This window comes from Gymnoscopelus microlampas, assembly GCF_963454915.1.
Source record: "Gymnoscopelus microlampas genome assembly, chromosome: 9".
NCBI classification, from domain to species: Eukaryota; Metazoa; Chordata; class Actinopteri; order Myctophiformes; family Myctophidae; genus Gymnoscopelus; species Gymnoscopelus microlampas.
The window spans coordinates 51201450-51226130 of NC_139946.1; the positions used below are offsets into that span (position 1 = coordinate 51201450).

A 24681-nucleotide genomic window follows, 5' to 3' on the forward strand; every position below is an offset into this window, starting at 1 on the left:
TATGTGTTGTATAGCTTCGTTTAAATGCTTAATTTATAGTTTTAATGTGCAAATGAACCGTTTTTCAATGGTTTTCAATGGTTTCTTTTTACTCTAGAGGGTACTCTTATTCTGAAGGGATCGTCAACCGGAAGTCTTATTTCTGCTCCGTTATTTCTGCTCACGGAACACAGCTGTGAAAAAGAGAGAGGCTGGCTAAACTAACCGCAACCCTCTACACAAGACTGAACTCACTCGAGTCCCTGTCTGTCTATGTCTATTCAGTTCAGCGCAACAGATGCAAGAACAAGTACTAAGCAAAGCTATTGGGTGGGGCCGAGGGTACATGTTCTCTGCATGTTCAGTTTTGGCAGGAGAGATCGAGGAACAAGTCAACTATTAAGGTGAGTTATAGTTCCCACTGAGCCATAGTCGTCTATTAGACCTCCGTCTAAAACGGGGTTCTAATTGGTCTACTGGTGAAAGTTTTTAGCGGTCTAGGCTTAGCCTAGACGTTGATTAGCTGTTTTTTAAGCGTCTATTTATATACATCTATATTATAGACGTCATTTCAACGTCTATAATATAGACGGTCTATAAATAGACATCAGTGCTGCTGCTGCTGCCTGGAGCAGAACTGACTGAGCTCAGTTTCGACATTACAGACTTTCAGATATCTCCGCCTAGTAGGCGGAGATAGGCTACTCCGCCTACTAGGCGGAGATAAACGTTTTTTTGTTTTTGTTTTACTCTCTTGGTGTTTTGTTGTGAGTCATAATAATGTGATACATGTGCCCCTGGCCGTTTTCCAAGGGCGTATCGTCATAGAGGCCAACGGGGCCATGGCCGGGTCTATAAAACTCTGCTCCCCCAGGGGAAAGAAAAACAAAAAAATCAACATAACAACATTAGCACCCCTCACCCTATTCTGTTGTTGCCAACCACAGAAATTCGCCTTTTGTTTTCAAATCGGGCTTATTTGCATTCGGCCGAATTGTTAATGGGTGGCCATTAAAAACCGGTTCCCCGTCAAACCGGTTCTCTTGCCAGCCTGGCAAGAGAACCGGTTTGACGGGCAACCGTCAGCCCCACTGGCCCACAACCAGCAGCGCCCACCACAACGCCAGACCCGCCACCACCAGCAACCATCTCCGCGGCCAGCAGCACCATAAGTGCGCCTCTGCTCCCCGGATTCCAGCGGCGCAGTTGCACCTACAGAGTACAGACCTCTCTGCTATAGACGAGCCAGCAACTCAACCCAAACTAAGCCCAGTGTCGGCCCTATGGGGGGGCATTGGGGCAATCTGTTACCAGATTAGACTTTGTGCCCCCCCAGTTCAGATTGGCCAGATTTTTTAATTTTTTAATTTTTTAATTTTTTTTTTTTTTTTTTTTTACAGACATTATAATGCTGTAATTGTATTTGTTGTTGGTGCATATAGGGGCAAGGTAAATGAACCGAATTAACCGAAATAGAGTTACAAAACACCCCAAAAAAGTTAAATATCCATCCAATAACCGAAAAAAATCGCGCGCGCGTGCGTGAGGGACAGACAGGTGCCCCCCCTAGAATAATGAATGCCCCCCTGCTTATTACTGTCTGCAGCCGGCACTGACTAAGCCACTTCCCAACTATACTTGCATATTTACTATCTATCTTCTCAGATGAGGTTCATTTCTTTTCTCTTTAAGGGTGATGATGCCCCCTCCTGGGTTCAAATGGAAATGCATGCCCTAAAAGAAACAGAGGCCAGTGAGTTTATTTATAAATGGAACCCTAAAACTATTGTGGCCAAATCCAAAAATTGTTTCTCAATTCATTTAATCAAAACTTGGTATGAGGTCCGCAAGATTCTTAAGTGTAGAACGGACTTATCTCCTAGAACTCCACTGAAGAAAAATGGGCTTCTACCCATGTTTGTGGGCAATAGAATTCTGGAGTCATGGCATGACAATGGAATAAAACTCCTGGAACACTGTTATAAAGATGGACAGCTCATGACTTTTGAACAGTTGAGGGGGAAATATGACTTATCAAACAGGCATTTTTTCTGTTTTTTGCAACTGAGGGATTATCTCAGAAGGACTCTGGGACCGGAGATGACTTTACCAGTGTTTACTGATGTGGAAAATTGGTTACACAATGGCCCATGTTCATACAGATTCATTTCCAATATGTACTTTTTGTTGCTGAGTCAATGCCCGAGAGTAGGCTTACACAAATCTAGAGAGAGATGGGAGTCTAATTTAAATATTACTATTGATGAAGGTTTGTGGTCTGATTTGTGTCGTGATAGCCTATCTGCTACTATTAATTCTAGATATAGACTGACTCATTATAATTTTCTCCATCAGCTTTATTACACACCTCAAAAGTTGCATAGCTATAATTCTGATATATCAGATTTATGTTTTAGGTGTGGTACAGAAGAAGGCTCCTTTTTGCATTGTACATGGCAATGTATAAAAGTTAAAACATTCTGGTATGATTTCTGTGACACACTGGCTAAAATTATAGAAGCTCCCTTCCCGTTAGATCCTGAAATTTGCCTCTTAGGCAACTTCACTGCTATCAGTGCAAGACTAAGAAAACACAAAATTAAATTTATAGAGGTGGCACTTGGAGTGGCTAGGAAGTGTATTGCAATAACATGGAAGTCTGACTCCCCCCTCGATATTGCGAGATGGTTCTCAGAAATGAACAGTTGTGTCCCTCTTGAGAAGATTACCTATAGTTTAAGAAATGGGTTTGACTCCTTTTTGAAGATTTGGCAACCTTATTTGGACTATATTGAAACATTGCCCTTACCTCAACCTGTATCAGAGATGGTATAGGTTATTTGTTATCTACAGCTATCTCGGTCTAGTTCTATTATTTCTCAAAGCTGCTTAATGTTTTTACAACAGATTTGTCTCTTCTTGATGTTCCTTTTTTGTTTTTTTGTGTACCTTTATTTTTGTTTATGTTTTGATTATTTTATCTGTGTTATCCTTTCTGTATGTGGGTTTGTATGTGGGGAGGGATCTGGGGGGGTTGTATGTTTACTTTGTAAAAAATTAAAATTAGAAATAAAATATAAAAAAAAAAAAAAACTATACTTGCATATTGTGTTTTGTTCACGTTTCTCTCGCTTGCATTAACGCTGATGATGTTTTACCATGTGGCACTCTGAGATTCCTTGTGAATGAAAATAAAACTAGAAAAAGTGCTCCTCGGAGCACAGGTCTCCGCCAGGTCACGTCGTTATTGTGGCCTCCTGGTGGCGCTATGATAGGACAATGTGAAAAGGGTGGCATTTCTTCCTCTGCCTAGTGGGAATGAGCGTGCATTCATGATTTGAGGCATTTTGTTGCAAAAATGTGTTTTGCTAAATTAGACCTGCTGGTGGCGCTATAACAGGGCAATGTGAAAAGGGGGTCATTGCGTCCTTGGCCTAGTGGGAATGTGTGTGCAAATTTTCACGGAAATCACACGCTGCGTTCATGATTTGAGACATTTTGTTCAAAACGGACCAATCCTGCCGACTTTGGAAGCCAACCTTAGCCAATCAGGATGTAATATGAAATATCGGACAGATCCGTCTTGATCACATGACTATAGAGATACTGTGTACCGATTTGCGTGATATTTGGATAAAATCTGTAGGAGTAATATCCAAAAATGTGTTTTGCACAAATCGGCCTCCTGGTGGCGCTATAACAGGCCCATGTGAAAAATTTGGGGCAGAGGTTCTGCTGTGGCATCGAGGGAGTGTGTGTGTGCAGTTTCACAGCGACTGGGGCAACGGTGGCGGAGATTAGCTGGTAACAGACAGAAGGACGGACGGACACACACACACACACACACACGGACGGACGGAGGGTAAAACATACTCTCTCGCCATGCCTTCGGCCTGGCGGAGACAATAAAATGTATTATTTTATAATTTTTATTAATTAATTTTTTGTAAATCTTCTTGAAAGTAAATATTTCCAAAAATATACATCATTTGAAAAAAATAAGTGTTATGTCCTTGGTCTACTGGCACGAGAAATTAATTTGGCACTGATCAGTCCAGTGGTTCGCTAGATTAACCCTGACAGACAAAGAAATGGGCTTACAGCTAGTTTGTTTTCCTGCACAGCTTAAAATGGATCTGATGTCTGGATGTTCACGTTTGAATGCTCGTTGTGTTTCAATGTCGGCACACTCTGTAGTAGTCCTGTGTTTTTAACAATTTATCCATGTCCTCATATAGGAGTGTATTGTGTACAAGGACACAAATATTAAAGGTGCAGTAAGGTTACATTTAGGATACATAATAAGCATACCACTCAGTACTCTATGAGTATAAGCAACACCGTCTATTGGCGTCTCTGCCAATAGACAGCACAATATTTTGCCAGCCTTTTTGGGCAACCCAAGTTGTTGGAACCCTCTAACAACCAGTCTGTGGGTATGCTCTTGGCTCCCAAATATAAAACTTAGTCTGCACCTATAACCTAGCTCTGAGATGGTATGTAGGAGTGGTCGGTATTTAATGACCTGGGTCATAAAGGCTTCCTCTAGGCTATGATCAAAGATGCAGGCTATCTCTAATACAGACACTTCCCTGGACTCTTCATCCAACATCTGGTAATAATAAAACTTTACTTAAATAGCACCTCAAAACTGGATTACAAAGTGCTTTACAAAGAAAACAGCAAAACAAAACACACAAAACAAAACCAAGAAAGATTAAAGATTAAAAACAACGCAGAAAACAATGCAGAGATGCACATGAACAGACCACTTTTCATACCGGCTGGGCATTAAAAGCTAATCTAGAGAAGTGGGTTTTAAGGAGGGATTTAAACCGGGGGACAGACTCAGTGAGCCTGATCTCCAGGAGCATGGCATTTCAAAGGGTAGGGGCTCTGAAGGCAAATAGTCAGGGGATATTAGCAGAAACATTTCCAATCTTGGAATAAATTCCTTACCAAAAAAAATCTTCACCAATGTGTTTGTAAAGGTGTCTAGTAACACATCTCATAAAGACTGAAATGCAGTTTCCCTAGGATAATTTTTGACAGCTGCTGAAAGTTGGGGTACCCACCATTTCCATGCAGGAAAAAAAAGATCAAAATTTAATTCTGTTTTAAGTAGCATGTTAGGGGTCAAACTAGGGTGTTTTTATGATTCTGAATCCATTGCAAGCATTTGTTTTGCACCAAAACCACTCCTTGGGCTAAAAACAGCCCATTCTCAATGGGCTTTTTACTCAAAAAGTATACCTGGAAAATGATGGCTATGGCCATTGTTAGCCCAAGGAGTGGTTTTGGTGCTAAACAAATGCTTGCAATGTATTCAGAATCATAAAAACACCCTAGTTTGACCCCTCACATGCTACTTAAAACAGAATTAAAAATAGATTTTTTTTTCCTGCATGGAAATGCAGGGAAATTGTGGGTACCCCAACTTTCAGCAGCTGTCAAGAATTATCCTAGGGAAACTGCATTTCAGTCTTTATGAGATGTGCTACTAGACACCTTTACAAACACATTGGTGAAGATTTTTTTTGGTAAGGAATTTATTCCAAGATTTTTTTAATATCCCCTGACTATAAGGCCATGCAACCTTTTGTATTTAACAGACCTTTTGGAATGGCCAGGGGTGCTTGGTTTGAGGATCTCAGACTACGTGCAGGCACATGGGGGGGAGTAGTATTAGATATACCCTGTATACATGTATTAGATACACATATAGTCAACACATACTGTATGTTTTACATTCCCGCAAAGTTTAAGTTATAATTCTATTTAGTTTTTAAGGATATCTTAGTTTGATTAAATAATCATTAAAAAAATCTTTATTATGTGTATGTGCTTAGAACAGGGATGCGGTCACTACATACAGGTGTGCAATTATATGCAAATAATGCACATCTTCTGGCCAATCAGAATCAAGATGCTACATGATATAACTCATATTGATATATGGAACTAAGCTTTCTTTTTGTCTTATTGTTGAAGTATGAAGATGACGTACCCACATGTGATCTACGATCAGAGACATTCCTCAAGTCTTCTGCTAATTTCACTTCTGTATCAGCTCTACAGTGGAGGTAAATGACAATTAATTAATGTAATCTTAACTATAGAGTATTATATTTATACAGTATTATAAGTAGATTATATAGCATTAGAAGTATGTTTAGGTGAGGTATTTTCATTGTATGTGTTTATGAGTCATTATATGGGTTTGTATTGTACGTGTTTATTGCTCAGTGGGTGTGAACAATGAATCGTGCTGTTTGGTTGTCTGAAAATCCATAATAATTAATCAATAAGTTTCTCCATGTTTGATTGATGATGTCTTTAAAAGTTAATTGTGTACATGCATGGTTTTGGCTTAACCAATCAATCCCAGCTTGATCAATTCTCAGCCTCCAAATTGAATCATCTGTTGTTTAACAGAGAAATCTGTAAATACAACTTTATATTCAACAGATCTTGAGTCAGCTTTCTGGAATACACCCCTCACATGTGTCTAACATAACATACATAACATCTGTCTACAAATAACATAACATAACATAACACGTTTGTCTAAATAGTTAATTAGCAGGGAGTCAAGTGGAAGTGAGCAAAACCTTTGACAGTCTTCTGCTCCCCCCAAGTGTGTGACATTACATCACATTATTTGTCTAATATCGCCCCCATGTGTTCAAAATATGTAACGTCTACTCTGACACACAGTAAAGGATAAAGGATAATTCCTTTTAACAGGTCGTTCATGAAAGTCCTTGCGGTCTTGTTTCCAATGAGAACCTGTGAGTAATTAGGGGTTAAGAGTCTTGCTCAGGGACAAATTTCATTTCATCGACACATATGCTGATATGGCCTGGAATCGAACCTGGGGCAACCAGGGCCTCTGACTCCCTAGGCGGGCTCACTAACCATTCAGCTATGGCCGCCCCAAGTAGACTTGATTAGACATTAGTGAAAGTGGAACTTCATAGAAATGAAACGGCTGTCGTTGACCAATGATTATGATAATGATAGTTTTTTCAAAGAAACTAAACAGATTATTTTACTGAAAAGGATTTTAGTTGAATTTCTCTGTTATTGTCCACCCAGGATGGACAGCAACAGACAAATATTAAGTATGTAACTGAGTATCTAATCAGGTAACCTAACTAACTAGCTGCAGCAATTTGACAACACTATAAATATACTATAAATTCTTTGTCGAATATTGCAAAAATAACCAATCTGATTCTGAACAAATATTCATACTGTATATTGGCTATATTAAATTATACTTTGTTACATCTTTATCAATTATGTGAAAATTATTCAAATAATTCAAAGTGTTGACATTATGTGTATCAAACCTGATCAATGTTCCCATACATTGTGCATCTTGTAGTCTATTCCCAACTTTTTGAATTTTAATAATTAAATAACTACATAAAATGTTCAGATCATCCAGACTCATGAATAAATACTTACTTAATATTATATTGACATTTTTAGGGTTAAAAACTACAAATGTATGAAACACACCAAAAAAAAGCTTGTTTCCATTGTATTGTGGTCCATTAAACATTCAACACTCAAACACTTTAACTGGACAAGCAGCAGTGCAACAAACAATACAAAATATCAAAATATATAGTTTAAACCAATTCATGATAACATAAAAACGAGGTGGGGGGCCAAAACTGTTCTCAGAACAGTGCAATAATTTCTCCTGGCACCAATACCACCCATGCAAAAGGGTCTATCACAATACAAAATATGACCACATGCACCATGTTGTACGGCCATAGCTGAATGGTCAGAGAGCCTGGGAAACAGGAGGTCCCAGGTTTGAGCCCTGGCAATGTGCCGAGATGTTCCTACGCAAGACACTCACCCCAACTGCTCCCCTATGCGCTCAAGTCTAAACAATGAGGCAGCAATCAGCTGGGTGAATCTGTAAAACTGAATTTCCCTAGGTTCAAATACGGTCTAAATTATTACTAATTAATTAAGACACTAAGTCGGTCAATCGCTACAACAACAATGTCATCAAATTGTGCAGCACCTTCTGATCATTGCCTAAACCCCATTTACAGTATTTGCGTCAAAACAGGACAGACTGTGTACATAGTGTTGTTCTCAATGTAAAGAAAAGTTGGACACACACACACACACATTTTTCTTGCTCCATTTTTTACATAGAAACAGTGCACTGGAACCCATAGCATTTTTAAGTTTGAGTATTATGTCGACAATTTGCATCTGTGGCATGGAATTGACATCATGCTGGCCTTATCTTTTGTACAAACACCATGCTCATTGTACACAGTAGTTGGCATGCAATGACAACTGTGTCAATGTGAATGGGAATTGTGACATCAACAATCTGTTTTGATTGTCAAAGTGGAATGAGAATTGCATTTACGCTATGACAGCTGCGAGTGCGTTTAGTTGCATAAAATTGTGCATTTTTTAAGGCCAATTGCCTTTAGAAATTCAATCAAGTGATTGAGGAAAAGCTGTTAACTTAGTTATTACTTATCACCAAAATTGGCAGAATTGTTCCCCTTGTTCACACATAGTATTACACAAAACATTAATATCCAAGACTAACTATTTAATTTTATTTCATTTTATTTATCTTGGTTGACTCTTGGGCTCCTTGGGGAGCATGACAAATAAATGGTCAGGAAAAAAGTGGATATTTCATATCAAACTATTCATTGGTAATGCCTCATTCATACAGGTTCATGCTTTTATTTTCAGTGGAAAATGTTCCTTTTTTCTGGTAAATATTGCTTCATCGCCATCTAATAGTCGTGATGTGTGGATGTAATCATTACACAAACAGCAGTTTAAATGTATGTGATTTAATCTCAGGAAAACAATCCTGGTGTGTATTCTGTTTCATTTTAACTGCTGATTCTGCTACAACACCTGAATTTACGTCTGGGGAATGGGGATGAATTATGTTTTATCTCAACTCATCTAATCTTATCTCGTCTCGTCTCGTCTCATCTTCCTCCAGGGAAATGTCTGCTAGTGAAAACATCTGTTGGAGATGATGCTGTTCTTCCATGTGAGGTTGATCCTACCACTGATGCTACTGACCTGACTGTACACTGGTCCAGGCCGGATCTACCACATAATCAATATGTACATTTCCAGAGGAACAGGAAAGACCTAGTTGATCATAAGTATTCTTCCTACAAGGGAAGAACATCCCTCTTCAAGGATGAATTGAAGAAAGGCAACGTGTCCCTCAAACTCTCCAAAGTGGAATCATCTGATGAGGGAAACTACACATGCTTCATTCCTGCATTCCAGAAGGAATTCACTATTCAGCTCATTGTTGGTAAGTACTGTGAAATTATTATTGACAAAGAACACGTTCATTCAAAAAGGTGTTATACATTGCTGAAATACTTTTCATGGATCAGGCTTTGTCACTTTTGAAATGTCCTTACAGTAGATTGCCTGGTAGTTGTTTTGTTAAACGTAGGTTTATATATACACAAATCGTTTAGCAGCCTCTTCTTGCACATCACTTTGAGGGTAACCAGCCAGTCTCTCCCATCTAATCTCTGAACACCAGGCAGCATTATAGAAGGCGATATATTGCATCTCCTGTTGCACACCATTTTGCAGATAGACACAAACTTGAAGATGTTGTATAAAAGAGTATGGCCTAGCCATAGGGGCGGTCTGTCTGTTTTGCAGAAAGAATATTATTGTATATACGGTATACTCTCTAGACAATGTTTTATTATTTTATTATTATTTTATTGTTGTTTTTCTGAATTGATTTGGCCTAACCCATTTATTGCAGGAGAAATAACATTCTAAAACCTCCAGGTGCATTTGCCAGAATAGCCTATGGTTCAGTACGACACCATAGCTCACCAGCAAAACATAATATCTGACCCAAAACAAGTGTGTCCATTGCGCATGCCATGGTATAGAATGTGACTGTTCCTTCTTTGCATGTCCTTGCACCTCCGTAAATTCACAAGTATTTTTCAGTTTGGTAAAATGACAAAAAAACAAAAAAAAGTGACGATATCAACGCAACGTCTCAAACTGGTGATGCGATTTTGACGCACTGATGTGTAACAGTGGTAGTAATAGTAACAGTAGAAGTAGGTAATACTTAGTAACAGTATACAGGCAGATAAATAGATTATGTTGGTTAATGAAGTGCTTAACTTTTACCCTTGTGTCGTTACAGAATCCAGATATCCAACCATCTTTCAATCCAGTGTCCCTGGTGAGTACTAGTAATACTGCAGTAGTACCAGTAGTACATGCAGCAGTACCAATAATACATGCAGTAGTACCAGTAATACAAGCAGTAGTACCAGTAGTACCAGTAATGCAGTTGTACCAGTGATACAAGCAGTAGTACCAGCAGTTCCAGTAATTGCACTCTCTTAACACACTGTGTCTTAAGGTCTTCATGCTTAATGTTTTATATAAAGCACATTGAATTGCCTTGTTGTGCTCCACAAATAAGCTTGCCTACAGCTATTACTACTGCTGTACTAACAAAACTGCATTCACACCTCTACTAATCACTGTGGAGAAATATAACTTTTGACCTTTTTTCTTATGCTGCAAAAGAAAGGGGCAGTTGAGATATTTGTAATGTTGTGTGTGTGTGTGTGTGTGTGTGTGTGTGTGTGTGTGTGTGTGTGTGTGTGTGTGTGTGTGTGTGTGTGTGTGTGTGTGTGTGTGTGTGTGTGTGTGTGTGTGTGTGTGTGTGTGTGTGTGTGTGTGTGTGTTCAGTAACTGTATACTTGTGTATCGTATCATTGAGTGGGAAAAATCACTGATAAAAGCTATTGATAATTGAGTTGTTAATAGTTGATCATGGAGCTGTAAGGAGGATGGATGACTAAACCTCTGTTCTATATCTGTCATTCTATCTCTCGGGTAGAGTTTCCCTGGTGGGATGTGCGTCTTATCATCGGCCTCTGCATCATCATCATCATCATCAGTGTCCTGGTGGTTTATAAGAGACGAAGCATTCTGGAGTTTGGCAGCAGATTCAGCAGACGTGCAAATCCAGCTGACACCAAGGACAGGTACAGAATGATTCATGCTGGAATTCATGTCAACTTACCTCAGTGTCTTTTACCTCAACCATTGTTTTTTGCAAATGGTCGTTCTACACTTCAATACAATGTCTCCTTTCTCCCCCCCCCCCCTCCCCCCGTCACTATCTTCTGTCCAGGTCTGAGAATGGTGTCTCTGAGGTATGAAGGTCATGTAGCCTCACCTTCCACTTGCACTTCCGTCCCTCTCTCTCTCTGTTCCATACATTTGAGGGGGGAGGGGGGGGGGGGGGTCTGATGATAATGCTTTAAATGGGGCCGCTGCCTGCCTGCGATGTGCCATTCACTTTAAGCATGCGCATACCCTAACGTGACATCAGCTTGTGACTGCAACTTGTTCCTGTTCGCGGATGACTCGGCTCTGCTGGTTTCGGACAGGGACAAGTTGCAGGTTGAAAAAGCCCTTAGCTCTGAACTTGGTATAATCTGCACCTGGCTCGCTGATAACAAACTATATCATTATTACACTTAGGTAAAACTGAATCCATTGTCATGGGTACAGAATTAACCTTGGAAAGGCCGACGGCTTCACAATCAAAGTGGGTGACAGCGTTATCACAAGAAAAGAGGAAATTACCTACCTAGGTTCCATTTTAGAGGCAAATCTTTCCAGTGATAAAATGGCAACTAGAGTAATCAACAAAGTGAACCAAAGAACAAGATTTTTGAACAGGATATCCTCTCTGGTCAGTAAGAATACATTGAGAATACTAACAGGAGCACTCATCCAAGGTTACTTTTTTTACGGACCGACAGTGTGGAATAAACTCCCATTACACTTAAGACAGGCAGCCTCTGTCGATAGCTTTAAAGCACAGCTCAAGACCTATTTCTTCACTCTTGCTTTTAGCTGATTCATTGGTTGATTTTTAAGTCCTCGCTGTATTGCCTATTTTAATGTTGTTTTATGCTTTTGCTTTTATTTTATTTTTTATTTTTTTGCTTTATTGTTGATAGAAATGTTTTGATTAATCATAATTTGTCTAATGTCCAAAACCTGCTTTAAATGTCAAATTAATATAATAGCTGTTGGTATAAGACATATGTATGCAAAGGGTTTTAACATCACGTGAAGGCCATCTTTCCACCTTGGACATTACACAAAGGCCAGACTGCCCCCAACCCCAGTGCAGTCATGAACTTTGAACAAGAACTGTCTGTAGCCAAGGCGTCACTTGCACATGCAAGTTGTGTCTATACCACCATGAGAAAAGGTCTTGTTATGGATTCCTGGAGCCTTCCTATCACAATTGACTCTTGCCCCGAATCATGGATATGATTCCCAAGACCAGCAGCTACCAGCCTGGGTCCTCTGACGTCATCAAACTGCCGAGATCTGTGGAGACAGATCTGAAGCCTGCGAGGTCAAACCTGGCCTCCTCCTCCTCCTCCTACTGGAGATAACGGACTGTTGCCCCTTCAATATATCTGAATCTCTCTCTGCCATAATCCAGCTATGACTTTTTACTCCAACACTAAGGATCGCTTTTAGATCGCTATTTTTGTATCGCCTTTATATCTCATAGCTCTGTGCAAACTCAATATAACTGCAATTAATTGTAACTGTAATTAATAACTCATTTTGTAATAATAATTACCTTATTTTAACCTGTCGTTGTCGTCTCATTTATTATTACTATATTACTATTACTTTGTAGTCGATCACCTTTTTACTTAATTACACTTTCACAGGGTCCGGGTTTCAGTGATAGCTTGGGCTAATTAGGGCATAATATTGCCATCATTATTCTAAGTTATCAATTGTTAAATTGGTTGTAACTGTATTTGTATTCTTGCTCTGTAAAGCACTTTGCGCTGCATTTCATGTCATGAAAGGTGCTATACAAATAAAGTTTATTATTATTATTATTATTACTTAGACTATGTGCATGCACCTCATGGTACCACAACACCACAAAGGCCTTAAAAACAAGACTCCAGACATCCCAAAAGAAACTGGTAAGGCTACTTCTTGGCCATCTACAACTCATTTAACCCCTGCTCACTTTGCTAGGGTCGGATGGCTCAGGGTAGAGGACAGAGTACAGATACTTGCAATGGGTCTGGTCTACAAGACACTACACCACAAAGACACCCATGTATCTGTCAAACTACTTCACAAACGTCAATGAAGTCCACAATCACAACACCAGAGGGAGCTCCACTAATCACGTTCAACCCAGATTTGGCTCAAACAAGTGGTTAAATTTGTTCTCCTGCTATGCCACAAAAAATGTGGAATGCCCTACCAACAGTCGTAGTAGGAGTGTAAATCCCTACTCTCCTTCAAAACCGCTCTAAGGGGGCACGGTGGTGAAGTCGGTAGCACTGTCGCCTCACAGCTAGAAGGTCCTGGGTTCAGGATTGCATAGGCAATTGGCACTGGGTGAAAAAATGGTTTACAAAATTGTGGGATTTAAAATAAAATAAAAAGAGCACCTTCAGGTGGCTGCAATTCAAAACTGGCCCCTGTCAAAGACTAGCCCCCCCCCCTCAAGCTGTTTACTGTACATATTTTTGTTTTCAGTTTATATGATGTTTTGCATAGTAGTGTATATTTGTCTGTCATTAAATGTTGTTTCGATTAGTATTGTACTGTACTAAACTGTGCATTGTTTTTTCCAAACTGCTAATAAAGTATTTAATCAATCAAGCCATTCTCTTTGTGTGACTGGGTCACACCCATCAATCACCTTTGTGACTTCTCTTCATCTCTTTATCTTAAGGCATTTGTTGCAATTCAGAGCATTTTATAATTACTAAGGTCAAATATTAAATCACTTCATAGTTGCTGTAATTTTGTGGGTGGCAAAAATCATAGTGTATTATGATTGTCATGTAGGTGTACATTATAATAATTTGTAATGTATTATCAATGTTACAGTGTTCCAAATAAGAGACGATTCTCTAGGGGCCACTTGTCCTGTAAACCAATGAAAATACCATGTGTCATTGTTAATAGGCCTACACATACTGTGTACACATGTCTTATAACTTGAGTGTTTTTGCATGCCCACCTGACTGCCCGTTCTGAGTAGCACGGGATTGGTTCGGTGGGGAGGCCCTAAAAGATAATTAGCCCAGGGCCTCCCTCAGTTAATATATCGCTGCTGACAAGGTGTCGTGATGCAAAGAATTGTCAGCCTGTAGATTTGTTATTTTTGATGACTGTAGTAGAGTGGAGTAGGCTCCTCTTCTGGCTGCACACGTGCCTTCGGTGCATGCTTTTTATGGTGTTAAATAGGGTGTTGATTTATGCAATGATTCACACATGAACATGCATCCAATATACAAATGCATTAATTCTGCTGTGTATGCACACAAAAATAATTCAATGTTGTCTTATTTAGGAACAGTACACTAAAAAAGAGCTTTGTGAATTAAGCCCATTGTCACATCTACGCACACCAGGCCAATTGCTGTGGAAAATGGCAGTAGATTCTTGGTTTCAGAACCCCTGCCCCCGCATTGGTAGCCACAAAGGATATTTTATAATCTATGCAATGTTTATCATTTTGGCTCAGTTGAGTATTAACCTCTTAAACCCCAGCATCCCTGTTGTGAGGAAAGCTTTCGCAGAAAATAGCAGATCGACAAGCTCACAACGCATAGCGTTGCGACACGTTGTGAGCTTATCGATGGGCTATTTTCCTGCGAAAGCTTTCCCCACAATAATAGAAAACAGAAAATACACTAGTATAGAGCCCTGAGGGACTCTGGTCAACCATATAGGGTTTAAGTGGTTAACCTGATTCACCAGAGGTTAATTCCACCTATTCACCTTTTTATTTAACAATATGAAATGTATTTAGTAGACTATGTATAGTATTTATTCTCTAGAATGCCTTAAATAAGCCCACACTTCTTCATGAAACCTGCTCACAACCACTTCCTTCAATGTAGCGTCCTCCCGACCACAACATTACAGTCATTTAGCAGACTCTTTTATCCAAAGCGACTTACAATAAGTGCATTCAACATCGGTAGGGAACAAAGCTAGTAATCACCAGAAGTCCTAAGTGCATTTTCTGCTAAAACAAGCAACCAAGAGTATACCTAGCGCTAAGGTAAAAGTGCAATATATCAGCTACCTACTTTCTTATACAGATGAGACAAATAGCAAAATCAAAATATAGCTGCAAGCAGCGATAATACGGGGCCAGTGAGAGAGAGAGAGAGAGAGAGAGAGAGAGAGAGAGAGAGAGAGAGAGAGAGAGAGAGAGAGAGAGAGAGAGAGAGAGAGAGAGAGAGAGAGACAGACAGACATGGAAACTAGAGAGAGAGAGAGAGAGAGAGAGAGAGAGAGAGAGAGAGAGAGAGAGAGAGAGAGAGAGAGATACTAGAGAGAGAGACATGGATACTAGAGAGAGAGAGACATGGATACTAGAGAGAGAGAGAGAGAGAGAGAGAGAGAGAGAGAGAGAGAGAGAGAGAGAGAGAGAGAGAGACATGGACACTGGAGAGAGAGAGACATGGAAACTGGAGAGAGAGAGAGAGAGAGAGAGAGAGAGAGAGAGAGAGAGAGAGAGAGAGAGAGAGAATTGTATGCCTCCTCGCAACCGAAAACAGTGAAAGCAGCCGATCTACAAGCTCAGAAACACGTTGCTATCTGAAAAGTTTTGAGATTGTACATCGGCTATTTTCAGAATGAAGTATGTCATACATTGAAAAAACGTACTCTCAAATAAGCATTTCAGGTTATTTTTACCATTTGCACATGTATTCGTTGATACAGTCATGTTGTTTGCAATTCAACTTAAAGGCATTGTAGGGAACATTAAGCCTAAATTTAAAAAATATTTATATATATATTTTTGCATTTTTCCCCCTCTATCAGCCACTATATAATGATGCTGGGTGTTTTCCTGCATTGAAACACAGGCCTCTTTCTGAAAACCCTATTTTCCCTATTGTTGTTGTTGTTTTTATGTTTGTCCGGGTGGTAAGGAAGTCTATGGAAGTCTATGGAGGCATCACCCCCTGGTGGCCGGGAAACAAACTGCACAAACAAACATTGTTTACAAACAATGCAGGGAAAATAGGGTTTTCAGAAAGAGTACTGTGTTTCAATGCAGGAAAACACCCCAGCATCATTATATAGTGGCTGATAGAGGGGAAAAAATGCAAAAAATATATATATAAATATTTTTTAAATTTAGGCTTAATGTTCCCTACAATGCCTTTAAATGAAGTCTGCACCAAGTGAGGCTTGAACTGGCGACCTTGAGATTGTGAAGCACTCATTTAAGGGAGACGCCATTGGACTAACAGACAAGGAACTGTGAAAAAGGAGAGCACACAGATGATACAGTTTCACGCAAATAGATGAAAAATCCTGCGATTAAGTGTTTTTCAAACTGCTCAAAATTGCGGACAATCTAAGGGCGGAGCTTACTGGTCAAAGCGATAGATGTGTTCCTCATGAGTCAAGGCACAAGTGTAAGCAAGTTTCACGACTTTCGGACAAACGAGGCATGACTTATGCCTGTTTAAAGTCTGCATTTTCAAAAAATTGCTATAGCGCCCCCCTTTGGCCAATTTGGCCAATTTTCAGTGATATTTGGAATGACCCTGTACATTTCTGCAAAGTTTCAAAGAAATGTGAGTCTGCATGTATGTTTTAGGCGCAGATGAATCATTTTCATAAAACTGCAATAGTTAAAATCTATGGAATCCTGGGATTTTGGAGCAATCTGCACGAAACGTTTAACACTTGAACTTTGGACCTCTGCCGACATAATGATGGGAGCGGATTCTCCATAAGTGAAAAAATGCAGAAGTTAGGAGCCAATGACTGTTTTTCATATAATTCAAAATGGTGGGCGATCTAAAGGTCAGAGGTCAAAAGTCAGACCACGAAAGTTGTCGGGCATGAAGAGACGCATGTGTGTATCGAAGTTTCATGGTTGTAGGTCAAACAGGGCATGAGTTGTACCTGTTCAAAGTTGGCACTTTCAATTGAGTGCTATAGCGCCACCCTTTGACGAATGAGTGTGAGAATTATTTCTTGGTAGTTTTTCATGAGCATCTACCATATGGCCGAGTTTGTAAAAAGCGTATGCACGGTTAAGCCAGAACTGGCAAAAACAAGTATTTTTCAAACTGCTCAAAATTGCGGAAAATCTAAGGGCGGAGCTTAATGGTCAAATCGATACGTGTGTTCCTCATGAGTCAAGGCACATGTGTAAGCAAGTTTCACGACTTTCGGCCAAACGAGGCATGACTTATGCCTGTTTAAAGTCTGCCTTTTCAAAAAATTGCTATAGCGCCCCCCTTTGGCCAATTGGAGTAAGATTGGTTTCAGTGATATTTGGAATGACCCTGTACATTTCTGCAAAGTTTCAAAGAAATGTGAGTCTGCATGTATGTTTTAGGCGCAGATGAATAATTTTCATAAAACTGCAATAGTTAAAATCTATGGAATCCTGGGATTTTGGAGCAATCTGCACGAAACGTTTAACACTTGAACTTTGGACCTCTGCCGACAGCGGATTTTCCATAAGTGAAAAAATGCAGAAGTTAGGAGCCAATGGCTGTTTTTCATATAATTCAAAATGGTGGGAGATCTAAAGGTCAGAGGTCAAAATTCAGAGGGTGAAAGTTGTTCAGCATAAGGAGACGCATATGTGTATCCAAGTTTCATGGCTGTAGGTCAAACAGGGCATGAGTTGTAGCTGTTCAAAGTTGGCATTTTCAATTGAGTGCTATAGCGCCACCTGTTGACGAAAGATTGTGACAATTATTTTTTGATCGTTTTTCATGACCATCTACCATATGGCCGAGTTTCGTAAAAAGCGACAGCACGGTTCAGCCAGAACTGCGAAAAGTGGCAGAAGAAGAAGTGACAGAATACTGCCAATAACAAAACAGGTCCAGAGCTGAGCTCTGGCCCCGTAATGAGCAAGAGCTCACTTCCTTCAGTGTAGCCTCCTCTTCAACACAACAGCAGTAGGAAGAGACTGTCAGTAACTGTCATAACAGTGTGTCAGTCAGTGAGCAGCAACACAGCATGGAGTTAACATCACTCTACCTACTAGTCTGTGAGTACAAACACAATAGGATTCACTTATGCATTAATTGTTATGTGTGTGATTTCCTACTACCTGACCTACATGTATCTTGTCCAAGACAAGATGCAGAATTTGCCTCACATACCACAGATCGCGGCTTATATGGTCAGGGCTTTAATTCTTTCTACATTAGGGTTAGAATTAAGCGTACTTAAGGTTAAGGCAGTTGATCATTGGATGATGAGTGGTATATGAAGTGAATCAAAGATGGGTCTCAAATGTATATTTTGATAATGCAGGTTGTATGCAAAATTGTAATTTTCCTTTCATTTAAGAAGAAATTCAAAACAGCTAGAATACCCTGATTTTACATACAACTCAAGATCTCTCTCTCTCTCTCTCTCTAGTGGTTAATTCCATGTCCACAGCCTCTCTCAGACTCAGTCCTCACAGATCTCAGTTCTTTAATTTTGAGTCTGTCTTTCTGAGCTGTGAGGACAGACAGTTTAACTCTACTGTCTGGAGAGTGAAGAGGACCAACATTGGAAACGTCACCTCAGATTGTGATGATGGCTGGGGGAAGATGAACAACACCGGCTGTCATGTCAGAGACATGCTCGCCTTAGACAATGCAGTTTACTGGTGTGAGTCTTCAAATGGAAAGAGTAACACTGTTAATATCACTGTGATTGGTACGTTCAGCAAATCAACAAATTGATCTGTTTATTTATTTAGTTGTCTGTTAAATAGTATAATGATAAAACCTCATCATGTTGGGATTGCATTGTTCAGAGTGATGTAACTTCAGTCTATTCTGATTATTTATCATTGCTTAGATGGAGCTGTGATCCTGCAGAGCCCTGTACTTCCTGTGATGGAAGGAAGTGATGTCACTCTGCACTGCTGGTACAAAGCCAAGCGAACTACTGAACCATCCTCTGACCGTCCTGCTGATTTCTATAAAGATGGATCCCTCATCAGCACTGAGTCTACAGGACAGATGACCATCCACAGTGTTAACAAGTCTGATGAAGGATTCTACAAGTGTCACATCTCTGGCCTTGGAGAGTCACCAGAGAACTGGATGGATGTGAGAGGTGAGATCGCTGTGTCACAAACTCAGACTTTATTTGACCTGCATGCAAGGAGGTTGTGCTGTATAACCCCTAGGGCTGATATGACCAGTGTTGGGTATATTAGCAACTCAAGGAGAGTAATAAGTTACTAGACTTATTACTCCTTTAAAAAGTCATAATATTATATTACTTATTACTTGGTAGAGTAATACGTTATATTACTTATTATATTACATATTACTTTTACTGTTTTCCTGCATATTCCTACTGTATATTAGAACAATAATTATCCTTACAGGAGGAATAAAAAATCTACCAAACAGCAGTAATAAACACATTGAAGCCTCTCAGTTGAATACTTGAATACTTGAGGTTGAATACTTGAATACCACCAGCAGTGGTGTCATGGAGGCCAAACGGGGTAGGACGGCGTTTGGCCAGTAATATCTTCACACACATGGCGCACGCACGGCCACAGTACGGTGCGTATTGGGGACCAATACATTTCTAATAACCTCTCTTTGCCAGCAGTGTCTGGATCAGTGGAACAAACTTCTCCACCTGTACCAGAACACACTTCTCCTCCTGTACCAGAACACACTCCTCCTCCTGTAGTGCGTCTGAGTTTTCCACATGTAGTGGGTCTGATCGTGGGAGTTGTTGTTGTGATTCTACTGACCATCCTTCTGGTGCTGCTGTATCTATACAGAACATCTAAAGGTGAGTAGGCTACTTCTACATTAGATTACAATCACTGAGAAAGTCTCTATAAAACATACTGAGTACCATGATATAGCAATAAGACGGATTAAAGATTTACATGCAACTTACTGCATGTGTCCATTTCCCCTTTGTATTTACAGATCCACGCTGTGTCAGGTAAGCACAGTATTTTGTATTTATGTCTGTTTATCTACATCAGTGGTTCTCAACCTTTTTGTGACCCCCCAAAAGAATCATATTTGAACTGGGGACCCCCCACCCTGACAAGCACAAGGAATTGTAGGAGTTGAGGCATTACATTTCGTTTGACTCAGTTCCACAGATAAATATTGTGAAAATAGCCGATCTACACGTTGGGAGGTGTTGTGAGCATGTAGATCAGAGATTTCACAATGTTTGCCTCTTTTTCAGGTAATATTTCACAATTTGGCCAAGGTTTGACTTTTTTTTTTAATAGTTTGTTGATTACTTTTGACGCAGCAATAGTCTTATTTCTTTCTTTTTTTGCTGTATTAAAAAGTTCTTAAAGGTCCTTAAATTGTCACTTTAGAAATGTGCTGATACCCTGTATACAATTATACTGTATGTTGGTTTGTTTACTGTTGAGATAAAGCAATGTTGCACATTAAGCAAATCACCTGGGGACCGCCCCAAAATCTTTTGGGGGACCCCCCTCCCATCCCCAAGGGTTTAGAATCACTGTTCTATATGACAGCAGCACATTCCATCCTGTTTTCTAATTCATTTCTAATAAATATTTTATGTATATTTTAATAACAGACCCATTGAGTCTCAGGGGACCAATCAGGGCTCAGCTTCAGACCAGACGACCAATCAAAGTGGGGCTCCTGATGATGTCTACTGTCCACTGCAGCACGGTCAGTCTTTGCTGAACATTAGTGCATTAAGTCCATTAACACAATTGAAAAAAAAAATATATATATATATATATATATTCTTATTTTCCCCCCCTTTTTTTGGCATTTTGTCAACATTAATGTTTATTTATTTACCTTTAGGCAACAAAAGCATCTATGAAGTAATGAATCGGTCTGAGGACTATGAAAATGGTACAGTATATACAATTTAAATGTTCTCATGTCATAATTCATATTTTGATAAGTGATTGTTGAGTAAATGTGATTTGTTAAGATGGAATGGGAATTGAACTCAGAGAGATGAGAGTTGACAACGTACCTTGTATGACCCACATTCTGTAAAGCTTTTAATCATCTCTCAACTCATGTTTCAGTCACAGAATCATCAAGACCTCATCGTGCAGCTGATCCAGTTTATTCAAATGTCAGGAATCAGGAATCATCAAGACCACAACGTGCAGCTGATCCAGTTTATTCAAATGTCAGTGTAACCCGGTGGATATTTTATATTGTGGGTTATTTGTTTACAATGGTGGAACTGTGTTTTATTTTGTCTCATGTACTGATGCTTTTATTTTGAAGTGTATCTGTCTGCATTTTGGGGCAAAGCTGAAAAGCATACAAATTAATGATGTCATTATTAGTGATGATGATTACTTACCTTGATGTGTGATTGATAGAAGTGGGGAATGGGTGGTTTCAGGGGCCAGAGTGAGTGAGTGAACAGGTGAATGGGATTCCCAATCAAGAGAGATGAGTGAGTGACAGGTGTCCAGGGTTCCCAATCAGATCAGCGAGAGGAGGAGAAGGAGAGAGGAGCACAGAGGCTGTGTCAGTTGCTGTGTGATCCAAAGTTTGTCATACTAAATGATATTATAAGTTTAACTGTAATTTCTGTGTGTGTCTGCACGACAACTACAGTGAAGTTGCAGTAATTATTTGTGGAATTGGACTGAACGCCAGAAAGACGTTTAAACCAGGATATATTCTACAAGTGAAGTGATTCAGTGCTGTTTGCTAAACCAGCGAGAGCTAAGTGACTGTTTAGCTTCAGTCTCACTAGTATAGAGAGGCATAGTGGAGCTAAACGCCGTCAAAGAAAGCCTTTGAAGACTCTGCTGCGTCGGGATTGTGGAGAAGAGGCGTCGGCTGCGGTGAGCTGTTGACTCCGCTACTGGACGTTCGTCTACTGTTCTCGTCGTTGGGAAGTCTGGACCGAGGTGCGCTGCTGGAGAGGGGCTCTGAACTATTACATTCACCCATAGACACTCATCACACGTGAAAGGTACCGTTTTATTTTCCTGGCTCAGGAGAGTGAAGGGGTCACCAGTTTTTGGCCACAACGCACCCAAGCGTCGATACAGATCTGCAACAAGGGGTTTTAAATCAGTGGGTTTAATTGCTTATTGCTGCTTGTTATTGTATGAAAGGTTGTGGGCCCACATTTATTGATTTCATTTTGATGTGAAATATTGTTCTTTGAACAAAGTGTTTGATTTAATGAGGTAATCCACCGGGTTTAGGTTATAAACTAAATAGGAATAATTTAGTATAGGCCAAATTCAAACGGTTATTTTTATTTAATCTAATTAGAAATATATACAGGGTTAAATTTAGGTAGGCTAATACAGGAAGGTATTTGTTCGTTTAAAATAATCCCAAGAGGTATATTTGTTTTGTTGAAATAATACTACAGAGGTATATTTCTGGTTGGTTTGGTTTGTGACAATTATAGGTTACTAAGGTAACCCCGGTTTTATTAAGTCAAACGGAGAACCGTGGTACAACTGAGGTTGAAAATATTATTTGTTTCTATTTGAAAAAAGCCAATTCATGTTATTGTCTGTTTATGTGTGTTTGTCTAAGTAAAGATATTATTTTATTATAACTACCTGAATGGACAGTGGTTTATGGGTATTTAAATAATAGAATGTTTTACTTATACTCACCTGTTGACCTGAAAAGTTAAAATACTTACCTTAAAGGATAATTACCTGGGAGAAGAAAAGAGGTTGATTATATTTACAGTAGAAAGGGGGCTGTGAAGTTAATTCAAACTACTTACCGGTACACGCCTGAAACACAAGAATTCAAATTAATCGTGAGATAACAAAAAGAATTCAAGGCCCTGCTTTTATCAATAATTAGAGGGGCAGGAGCGCTACATCAGGAATCAGGAATGAGTCTATGTACGATGAAACCCACTGATAATGAATGGGGAGGTAATGCTGTTTATCTTTAATGTACAAATAATAGTTTTATATGATATAAAACTAGTATATATATATATATATATATATATATATATATATATATATATATATATATATATATATATTTCACCAATCAGATATGTTCTGACACACACTCACACCCACACCCCCGCGCACACGTGTGTGCGTGCGTGCGCGCGCGCACACACACACACACCCACACACACACACACACACACCTTCAGATAAACTATACCACCTCCAATTTATTAATTGTTGTAAAGTGTTTTAAATTATTGGACAAAAAAAAAACTCCATTCTGCCATTGATCTAAAATCAATCTAAATACAAGTAATTATTATGTATAGTTATCATGAGTTGAGTAGTGTGCATAGCTGCAGGCTGTAGGACAGACAGACAGACAGAGTGAAGATGTGACTCATGCTGATGTGAAAGTCACACAGGAAGGTTGCCACAGGAAGAGGAAAGGTAGTCACCTAGCAACACAATGAAGTGTGAAATAGTGTGGTTTTCCCCCCATGATCAACAATCTAAATCCTTCTACAAAAGCAAGCAATATGAAGAGATTAACAAAGGAAACAAAGTCAAGGTAGTTTTTTGTTACATATTTTAGGGTAAAAAGAATAAAATGAACCTGTTCCATCTCTGAGGGCGGCCATATAGCTGAATGTGTGTAGAGACACTGCCTGGGAAACAGAAGGTCCCAGGTTCGAGCCCCAGCAATGTGTCGAGGTGTCCCTGAGCAAGACACTAAGCCCTAACTGCTCTCCCCTGCAGCAATCAGCTTGGTGAAGCTGAAAACTGCAATAGTTAATAATACAAAAAGAGAGGAAAGAGATGAAAAAAAAAAAAAAAAAACTATAAGAACATGAAGAATATAAAACATGTCATAATAATACACCAATAGCAGTATTTAAAAGCTCTGAAGTTCATTTGTTCAGTGGCATTGTTCAACCCTTCAGGCTTCCTCTAACTCTGGACAGGCAGACAGGCGGTGGGTGGGAGGGAGGTAGGGGTTGGTATTAGTGGTTACAAATTATCCATAGACCCTCAGTTGGGAAAGGAAAAATTCCCAAAATAAGAACCCTTGACTGAAAAAAGAGGAGGACACCTTGTGAAGGCTCATACAAGACTGAACCCCTATCAGTGTGTGCAACAGGTGCAGAGTGATTGAGTTAAGAGCTAATCTTGCAAACCACTGGACCAATCAGAGCCAAATGTCTTGTGCACACTGCCAAATATTAAACTTAGATTTTAGGAGCTTGTAGATCGCCTATTTTTAGGTTTGTGACATCGCCGCCGCACTAAGTATAACATAGGGAGAACTAGAACCGCTAATTGTAAGCCAACTATACAAATCATTTCTAACTATTAAACAACTATTTATCTTCTGAGGACGAGGAAAATGGCCCTCACAATGTCTATTTCTCACATTCGACTGTACTTAGACATTTGGCCCTCACAAGTATAGTAGTACAAGTAAACACACACACACACACACACACACACACACACACACACACACACATGACGCACACATACGCCCCCACCACCATCATGCTCTACCCTTAGGCTTTTAACCACAAATACTTCCCTCTGCTGCAGTCCTCAGTGTGAGTGAACACCCACCACCTGTTTGATGTCAGTGAGTGCATAGTATACAGGAAACAATGAAAACTGGT

At 39.6% G+C, this 24681-nt stretch overlaps 1 protein-coding gene across 1 annotated transcript; it reads left to right on the forward strand.

The window, feature by feature from the left end:
• The first annotated feature begins 234 nt into the window (after window positions 1–234).
• LOC311051248 (myelin-oligodendrocyte glycoprotein-like) lies at window positions 235–11321 on the forward strand. The gene is made up of 6 exons (XM_084065732.1): window positions 235–383; window positions 5971–6062; window positions 8993–9319; window positions 10193–10231; window positions 10901–11048; window positions 11198–11321. Exons 1-6 carry the CDS (start codon window positions 253–255, stop codon window positions 11223–11225), a joined length of 765 nt encoding a protein of 254 aa, XP_083921858.1. The 5' UTR covers window positions 235–252; the 3' UTR covers window positions 11226–11321.
• Window positions 11322–24681: the final 13360 nt, after the last annotated feature.